This window comes from Aptenodytes forsteri, unplaced genomic scaffold (assembly GCF_000699145.1).
Source record: "Aptenodytes forsteri isolate BGI_AS27 unplaced genomic scaffold, ASM69914v1 Scaffold752, whole genome shotgun sequence".
NCBI classification, from domain to species: domain Eukaryota; kingdom Metazoa; phylum Chordata; class Aves; order Sphenisciformes; family Spheniscidae; genus Aptenodytes; species Aptenodytes forsteri.
In genome coordinates, this window is record NW_008794802.1 from 221612 (window position 1) to 230833 (window position 9222).

Consider the following 9222-nt stretch of genomic DNA (forward strand, 5'->3'; position numbering starts at 1 on the left):
CGAGCAAGAGGGACAAAGCCTTCAGAGGCTGTGTGAAAAAACAAATACTTTCTTTTAATGGGGATACTCTACAGCACAAACATCGTTTCTCTCTGTATAACAGTAGTGAGCAAACAGCAGCTTCGCCCCGCAGGAGCCTTCCTGCCACAGCAGGGTCGGCACAGGGCAATAAATTAATCTCTCTCTGGAAGGGAGCTTGAGCCGGTCAGATTCCTTCACGGTATCGGTGGCCATCGCTCCGAGCCACCCTTTGCCTCCTTGGCTGGCCTCTGGCGTGCTAAATCACAGCCTGCCAGCGAGGGTTCGGGAGACACTGCTCACCTTCCGTGGCTTGAGATCCATTTCCCAGCTGCTGCCAGAGCCGAGACAGCCAAGCGTGTAGGGTCGGGGAGGGAGGCTTGGGGAGAGGGGAGGGAACTGTCCCGGCAGGTCTCAGAGCTCTGACTGGAAGGAGATAGAGGGAGAGAAGAAATTGCAAGCTTTGAAAGGGCAGCCGAAACCAGGAGGCAAACAGAGTCACGTCCTTAAGGAGCCGGCTCAGCTCCCGTGCAGAGCCCAAGGGGGCTGGCTGGCTGCAGCCCCGCAGCCTCAGCCCCGCAGTCTGCCCTGCAGCGACGCTGCGCTCTGTCGGTGCGGTTCCCCTCTGTGCAGAGCTGCCGAGGGGGCCCTGACCCTTCCCCGCCGCCCCCCAAAACCTGCGTGATAGAGCAGCCGTGCACGTTGCTGCAGCGGTGTTGGCAGTACGGCACTGACCCTCCGGACAGTGTAGATCCAGTTGAGGTAGGCATGGACGCTGGTGTAGACGCCAGGTATGCTGGGGGTCCCGCAGCCCTGGCCCCAGCTGACGATGCCGACCACCTGCCAGTGCCTGCCCGGGTACAGCAGGGGCCCGCCGCTGTCCCCCTGTGAATGACAAACTGTCTGAGCAGGGGCTGAGGAGCCCCCCCGGCCCCCAGCACCCTGCGTGCCGGTGCTCACAGCTGCAACTTGTGGCTATTTCCAGGAGGACAGTGCTTCCCTGAAAGGGGCTCTTTCATTGATACGTGCGGACCCACCCACCCCCTCTTTCTGGACCAGCCACCCCCACCTGGCAGGTGTCCACCCCGCCTTGGGGCAGGCCGGCACACAGCATCTTCTCGGTGACCTCCCCGTGGTAGGCGGCCAGGTTGCAGCTCTTCTTGTCTATGAGTTTCACCTCCGACCTCCGCCTGCTGCAGGGTCTCCGACAGTTCACCTGCGCGAAACGTGGCTGCTCAGAGGGGCCCCCCAGCAGCCCCGGGCGTGGAGGGAGCCCACTGGCCCCGTCTCCTCCTGCAAGCGGTGCTGGGGGGGGGAACTCTGCCCTTGGCTCGCCCCTGCGCTGTCCCACTCACCGTGCTCCTGCGTGTAGCCCCAGCCTATCACCCACAGGGATGTGCCTGGCACCAGCTCTTCATCGAAATAGGGCAGGCAGATGGGCTTGCTGCTGTCTGGAAGGGAGAGGTGAGGGGCAGGAGATGTCTGGGGAGGATCATGAGGAAGGTGCCCCTGCCCGGACTGGCCGGGGCCGCGCGCCGGTTGGGCACCCAGCTCCCCGCTGCGCTCTCGGTAAGGGACCGCTCACACATGGCCCTCTCCGCACCGCTGCTCAGTGCCTAGCGACCTTTGCCTTTGCGAGCTCTTGCTCCAAGGAGGCGTGTGCCACGTCTCACCTGAGACACGCAGGGGAGACCGCAGCTTCACCAGGGCAATGTCATTGTCCTTGGGAGACGCGGGCATCACCTTAGCCAGGAAGACCTTCTCCACAGCGAGGGTGGCGGTGCCTGAGAGGAGGTCAGATCCGGCCTTCACGCGCCAGCTCTGAATGATGGGGTTATTCCTGTGCACAGACATCTCTGTTATTGCTTCCCTCTTTCTCCTCCATGACTCTGCTGTGGGGACAGGCTGCAAAGCCCTGCCTACACGCTGCCCTGCTCAGCATCGGTCAGCTGCATTGGACCGAGGGGCACAAAGCCCTGCGCAGACGTGTTAATCACGAGACATTTGAGCAACATGTGCCTTAAACCCCGAAGGACTCAGCCCTGGCACGTCGGTGCTGGCTGACCAGTGTGCTGCAGCGGGGAGGTCGCCGACTCACTTGAAGCAGTGTGCTGCCGTCAGGACCCAGCTGGGGTCGATGATGCTGCCCCCGCAGATGTGCTCCTTCCTGTACTGCAAGCTGACCTGCCACGGCCAAGCCTCGATGGCGGCCGGACGCCCGCCCAGCACGCGCGGAGTCCTTATGCTCTCCCCGCAGTCTTCTGCCAGGCGGCGGAGCAGCGACAAAGCAACACGTTAGCTGTGGCGGCGGGGAGAGAAAGAGCACCCGCTCTGCCCTCCTCCATCCTCAGGGGTGAGCAGGGATGGAGGCTCCCACGCCTCCCAGGGAGGGGAGCATGGCCCAGGTGCCTCACACCCCCCCCCCCCCCCCCCCCCCCCCTCCGTGACACTACCTATGTCACCGCTTCGTGGGCCACTTGGCACACCCCTTTTTGTTCTCTGTTTGCACATTGTCCCCCGGCTTGCTGAAATGGGTTCAACCATTCCTTGCCTCCTGCAGCCCACCAGGCGGATTAGTTTAATCAGAGTAATTCATCAGCAAAAGTAAACCCATCCAGGCAGCTGGTTAAGCTTCTCTTATCCGTGACACTACCTATGTCACCGCTTCGTGGGCCACTTGGCACACCCCTTTTTGTTCTCTGTTTGCACATTGTCCCCCGGCTTGCTGAAATGGGTTCAACCATTCCTTGCCTCCTGCAGCCCACCAGGCGGATTAGTTTAATCAGAGTAATTCATCAGCAAAAGTAAACCCATCCAGGCAGCTGGTTAAGCTTCTCTTAGGTGTTTCATTTCTGGGAGGTTTATACTGGCTTAACAAGAAGGTTAGCAGTAATTAAATCCAACTTTTCTCATGCAAACAGTGAGGGAACCGGGGAGGGCCAGGGCTTGGGCCAGAGCCGAGCTCTTGCGGCTGCAGCGCAGCACACGGGGCCGTGCCAGGAACGAGGACCTGGCGCGGCACGAGGCCCTGCGTGCCCGCAAGGTGCAAACGGCGTCATGATACTTACTGGAACAAAAGAGCGAAACAACCGACCCAGAGAGGCATTTCCTGGGAGAGGGAGGAAAAGGGCTGGATTCGGCGGGGGAGAGGCTCTGGCTCTGCGGCCAGGCACGGCAGGCTCCCGTGCAGGGCAGGGGGCACGGCGGCCACCTCTGCACGGCCCCACCACTCACCTGCCCGGCTCGGGCATCTGGAGGCTGCCGTTGCTCAGCACGACCTCGCGGGGAGGCAGAGGCTGCCCTGCACCCACCTCCACCGCCCGGAAAGTGGGGGTGCTGAAAGACACGGGGGGCACGGGTCAGGAAGCGCACCCTGGGGTGCGCAGCCCCAGGCACGCTACCGACAGGGCACAGATGCTGGGAGAGGACAGGCGCCGGTGCCTGAGCACCTCCGGGAGCCTGGAAACTTGACGGTTTTGGCTCAGGCTGAGCCAAAGATGGTACAACCCCGTTCTAAAACTTTAGGGACTGAAGCTTTACAAATGGGTCCTAAATGTTTGCCCATGGCCCCGACAAAGAGCTGGTGAGATAGGGAGGAAGCAGGAGCTTAGGAAGGGAATGTGGACCCTGTGCCAGTGAGCGAGAGAAAGACCCCACAGAAAAAGGGGGTTCCTTGGGACAGGGCCACAGGGGTGCCAAAAGAGGGAAGTGCCACAGCCCTGAAGGGCCGGGGGCAGGATGGGGCGACTGGCCACTGAGCTCAGGACCAGGGACAGGAGCGTACTGAAGGAAGGGAGACTACTCCCTGCTACTCAGGGAGGCGTGGGGCAGGTAGCTCCCAGGGGACCTCAGGGCTGTCCCTGCTGTCGTGACATTTGGGGCCCGTGCTCAAAGCCTCAATCCCTGACTTTTTGGAACTGGAAAAGACCATCTTGGGCTCAGTCAAGGCTCCTAGAGGGGCTCAAACAGCAGAACCCATCTTCTCCCTAGTATACCCCTAACTTAACCCAGACTCTCCCTTAATCCAGGGCTGATACCAAACCCGCAGGGCTAACAAGCTATTTCCCCACATCTCGGCTTTAACCAGCTTTAGCTGAATGCAGCGCTGCAAACTGGCCGCTAGCTCAGGGCAGCACACGAGGTGGACACAGGTGGGTGACATGGAGCTTCGTCACAGCTGCAAGGACCCAGCCCTGCCCACACTTGTGTAGCACCCACAGCCCTGGCCCAGCATCACACCTCCGGCCAACTGCTGCTCTCCTGGGGCTTTAAAAGGGGATTGTGGTGCCACGTACCCTTCCCCAGGAGAGCTCCGTTGGCAGTGAGAACCCAGGCTGAGCTCTGCACGTGCCTCAGGAGGGGCTGCTCTGGTGAGGTGAGTGCATGCATGCTGTTGGGAGCTGTAGGGCAGCCCCGCTGCGTGGGTGCCTGCAAGTAGGTGGGGGTGAGGTGAGGGGTAGGAGCAGGGCGAGGTGCCCGTGGGCTGGGGACAGAGCAGGGGACACTGGGCACGGTACTGTGCTTACATGGGAAGCTGCCAGGGCTTCTAGCACAGAGACCAGGCAGCTCCTAGGGACACACAGAGTACTCTGCGTGGTGGGGATGGACTGAAACCATTAGTGCAGAGCTCTGAGAGCTTTGTAAGTAAACAAAGCCCCACTCAAAAAGAGCATTAATGGGAGAGGGATAGATAAAGCAGGCGAGAGAGGTGTGGAAAAAGCAGTCATGTACCTCCTGTAGCCCATTTGCTCACAGGCTGCTTTCGCCAGCACCAGGTCAAAGTGGTCGTGGCAGATGCAGGACCAGGCTCCGGTGTTTCTGTTAAGCACCTGCAGGATGGATCTGTCTTTGGAAACACGGGCTGGAGGCAGACAGAAAGTCAGCTTTGTCATGGGTGACTTTAGCAGGCGGAGGCTTGCCACAGCAGCCCAGCCCCTCCGGAGCTCTAGCAGGGTGTCCTGGACTCACCCCCAGCTGGTGGCCCCTCAGGGACCCACTGGGGACAGCTGGCCTCATCCTCGCCCTGCGGACAGTCCACCTGCCCGTCACACACCTGCTGCAGCGACACCAGCTTCAGGGGCTGTTTGCAGAAGAAGTAGTGGTAGTCCAGGTAAACCTTGACTAGAGGGAAAGGGGGAGCTCAGCGCTGAGCTCGTGGTGCTGGGCAGGCTCAGGGCTTGCGCTTGGGGGCTCAGCAAGAAGGTGGCAGAGCCGGTCCCGACAGCCCTGGGTCCAGAGCTGTGTTTGCCGAGACGTGGCTGTGCAAAAGGAGGGGGGAGAGGAGAGCAGGAGCCATACCCAGGAACCCGACCGTAGCCAGGCAGGCGAGGCTGAGCACCGCTGCCAGGACGGGGAGGCCAATCCGCTTGAAGGACTCCAGCGCTGTGGAGGCTTTGTGTCTTGCGCTGGGACCTGCAACGCAGAGGAGCATGGCCCTGCATCGCCAGGCCCAGCCTGGCAGCACCCGCGCCCCCAGCTCCTGTGGGTATTACCTCCGCCATTCAGCTGCTCGGAGGCTAAATCCTGCAAACCAGAGGGGAAAACCAGTTACCGAGCTGAAACGTCAGCCAACAAGCAGCTGGCAGGTGGGAAGGGTCTATAGCAGCGTGGCTAGCTGGCCCCGTGGCGATTCCCATGCCAAGTGCACAGCTAGCATGATCAGCCACCCCCGGGAGGGCAGCCCAGAGAAAGCGGAAGATCAGCTAAGCCTGGGCAGGCACAGAGGCTGCTGTCTCTTTGGCTTGCTTGGGGCCCACCAGGAGGATTAGCAGGGAAACTGCCCAACTGACAGCTGAGGTTGCTTTAGAGCTGCTGGGGATGGAGGTGGCAGCAGGGGGGTGGCATGTCCTGGTGCAATAACACTTGGCTCTGCTCTCACCCAGGGTCGCTGGCTGTGTTGTTCCTGTGGACACCACCTGTGCAATTCCAGTAACCGGCTATTAATGTTACAGAGTTACTGCTGTTAATGCACCAGAGGCTTAAAAAGTCATAGGAATTATGAAAGAGGCACTTTCTGATGTGCCAAGAAACCCTGAGTCAAAATACATGTGCCTGCAGGGCTGTGCCGCCCAGACGTGTCACGACAGCGGTTATATTCTTCGGCTGGCCCAGCGCGGGGTCAGAAAGCGACTGGCACAGCCCGAGTCCTCCCCGACAGACTGGCAGAGTCACTGGAGAAACCAGCCCGGCCCATGGGAACAAGTGCTCTCAGGGCGGGGAGGGAGGGCTGTGCCGCTGCTAGGACACACAGCAAACACAGCCCCGGCAGTAGTCAGCGCTGGAGCAAGTGATGAATTGATCCCACTTGATCTCTTCAGAATTATTTTCCTGTAATAGCTTCTCGATTGAGAGATGCCCAACTGCAGTAGGAAAAGTCCGTGAGCTGCACCAGCCATCTGTTGCTGAAGGAGCTGCCCCGGTCCTCAGTGGGTGGGTTGGTGCTGGGCAAAGATCAGAGCCCCTTTGGGGGGGGTTCAGGTGGACACTGAACGTTTCTATTGCCCTGTTTTGCAGCCATGCTTGCGCCACGCTGTTGAGAGCTTCCTTCTGGCAGTTTGCGGTTTGAAAGCGTGCTCCTGCCCTGCTGAGGTTGTGGAAAGCAGCACGCTTGCTTTTCCCTTGAATGCCCTTCCAGCCCTGAGCAAGCTCTTTTCCTTTGCTGTTGCTTCTGGACTCTACCACAACAGGTAAGATGAGCTTTTTTTGCAGGGCCTGTACCCAGCATGAGCAATGGGCACTGCAAGAAACCCACAGATCCAGGAGCACGATTCAGGAGAGTTTGGGGTTTAGAAGCCTTTGCTCATTTGGCTGCTGAGCTTCGGGAGCAGCATGCTTTTCCTTGGGCATCAGAGGGCTGGAGATGATTGCATTTGTTGTCTCAAATGAGAGCAGAGGCCCCTGTGCAATCTCAGGGCTCGGAGGTTGGGGCTTTGAAGAACAGCGGTGCGGTGAGACCAGGGATGCGGTAAGGCTGTAACGGGGCTGCGCTCCAGCCGGAGGCTGGTAGGAGGGAGCGGTGGAGCCCTCCCTCTCTGGGTCACTGTGTTTGGGCATGTTTAGCCATGCACAAAGACTCTGCCAGCAGGATTTTACAGGCAAGTGCCAAACAATTATTTGTGGGTTAACACACAAAGATAGCTTGGATTTAATGTGCTGCTAGCTCAGCTGTCGCTGCCCCTCGCCCAGCCAGGAAACATTGCCTCCCCATCATGGCCCTGCTGCATGGCTTGGGCTGCCAGTTTCGGCTGCTCCCCAGCCCGGGAACAAGAAGTGACCTCTGCAGGGGAGGACCGGATCCTGCCCGGTGCTGGCGGGGCTGTGGACACATGGCTGTGCCCCAGCATGCAGCCGTCTGGCTGTTTTGAGGAAACGCCAGGGGCCTTTCTCTGAACAGCCAGGCTCGTCTGGCACTGATGCTGAGCCTGGGCAAGTTGTGGCGAGCACCTGGCCCCTGGATGGGCTCTGCACAGCCCCTCGGGTCTTTTTGGCTCCCGTGAGGGCACTGCGGTGCTACCAGGGGATCTCAGCTCCCAGGGGCACAGAGCCCGGCTCCTGGTGGCAGGGAGTCGGGGACCTGCCGGGAGCAGGAGGGCAGGGTGGGAAGGGGAGTGTGTCTCCTGGACCTCCCGTCTTGGCTGCCCTTCCCAAGCCGCTTATCTGCGGCGCCCCATGCCTGCAGGAGCCCCGAGAGTTTTGTAATGCCAGCTCGGCTTGCTCCCAAACACCACCTATGTCCTCCAGCACAGCCAGCCGAAGGCATGTGGGGCCGGTCCTTCCTCATGCTGACCTCTTGTGTCACCGTGGGCCTGGGCTGGGCATGACCTGGATAATGGGATCCTAACGGTTCCCTGCAGGAACGGTCCCAGGGCCCTGGCCACAACGGCTCCTCCAGGCTGCGTGGCACGGCCGGGGCTCTGCAGCTGAGGGGCACTGCAGCTGCCCCTGCCTGCCCACAAGCTGCCCATACTTGTGCCTGTCGTGTCGTCTGGTGTCGGGCTCCTTTCTGACAACCCTGTGCAGGTCTGGTGCGGACGCAGGTGGGAGGGATGATGCTGCGGTGCTGGCTGCCTTCCCACACAGAGAAGGTATGTGCCCACTGTTGAATTTTTTTTTTTTCTTCATTTTCTTCAGTCCATGAACCTCCTCAGTTTCAAACAGATTCACAGCTTGGAGCTGCCCCAGGGGCTGCCTCTCCATGACTGCCCACTTGCTCTCAAAACCGCACAACAAGCAAGAGCTGCACTGGTTAAATTCAAAGCAAGGCAAGAGCTGTGCCAGCTCCTGCGTGGAGTGGAAGCACATGATTGCCTTCAGAACTCAAGGCTACCGTAACTAATTGAGCTCCCTTGTCGTATTCTCTGGAAGCATGTTAATGCTGCTATGGCCAGTCTGCACTCCAGCGGTGCTAACGCCAGCCCACGAGCCATGGACTCCCAATGAACTTCTGCACCCGCGCCATCTGAGCAGGCCTGGGCAGCTGGGGCGCAGTCGGCTTCTTGCCGTTTGCCCTCCGCAGCGTGTGGCTGAAAGGCTCTGTGGTGCACTGAGTAGCTGTGCCAGCTGCTTCTGAATGAGGGAAGGTGGGATGTTCCTATGCGAAACCCAGCTTCAAAGGGTGCAGGGTGCTCGGATCCGGGGCTAACTCCTTGGCTGCAGGGGACTTAACCCATGGGTGTGTGTAGCCGTTGCTGCCGTGCAGGGGAGCGAGTTCCCCACCCTCGAGGGGATGATGCCCCAGTGTATCGCCGGTGGAGCGTTTTACAGTGCCCAGCGAGCTGAGCCATACGTGGCTGCCCTCTGTTAAGGAAGCCTTTTCCTCCTAGGGAGGGACTGCGTGCCAGGCTGGGGTTTGGTGCCCATGGCTTTGCTTGCAAAAGGCACTACAGGAAGCTGAGCCGAGCATGTCCCTTGTGCTGAGCAGAGGGACCGGCAGTCCCGCAGTGGGAGCTGCGCTGGGGGGCAGGGGCGCCGGGCTCTTGACCAGGCATTGCCTAAGAACCAGCCCCATCTCGGGGCGGGGGGGAGGATAAGACGCTCCAGAAGGACACATTCCCCTTGGTGAGCAGACTTGCGAGACACACTGCCTTACTTGTCTGCTTCCCGGTCTGGGAGAGGCCCAAGGCAAGCCACAGAGAAATGCGGGAGCGAGAGCTCGTGGGGACAGCCAAGTGCTGTATCCAACAGCCATGGCGGGGTATTGAGAGA

The 9222-nt window shown here is 60.2% G+C and overlaps 1 protein-coding gene across 1 annotated transcript in view; it reads right to left on the reverse strand.

Annotated features, from left to right (window-relative positions):
- Positions 1 to 432: 432 nt before the first annotated feature.
- TMPRSS4 (transmembrane protease, serine 4) overlaps positions 433 to 9222 on the reverse strand; it is a 13211-nt gene continuing 4421 nt past the window's right edge. Inside the window, 13 exon segments of the mRNA XM_009274442.1 lie at positions 433 to 444; positions 754 to 903; positions 1088 to 1198; positions 1200 to 1234; positions 1374 to 1469; positions 1692 to 1858; positions 2117 to 2276; positions 3087 to 3127; positions 3253 to 3354; positions 4750 to 4879; positions 4987 to 5139; positions 5317 to 5430; positions 5511 to 5541. Coding sequence (XP_009272717.1) covers positions 433 to 444; positions 754 to 903; positions 1088 to 1198; positions 1200 to 1234; positions 1374 to 1469; positions 1692 to 1858; positions 2117 to 2276; positions 3087 to 3127; positions 3253 to 3354; positions 4750 to 4879; positions 4987 to 5139; positions 5317 to 5430; positions 5511 to 5541 — 1302 coding nt within the window.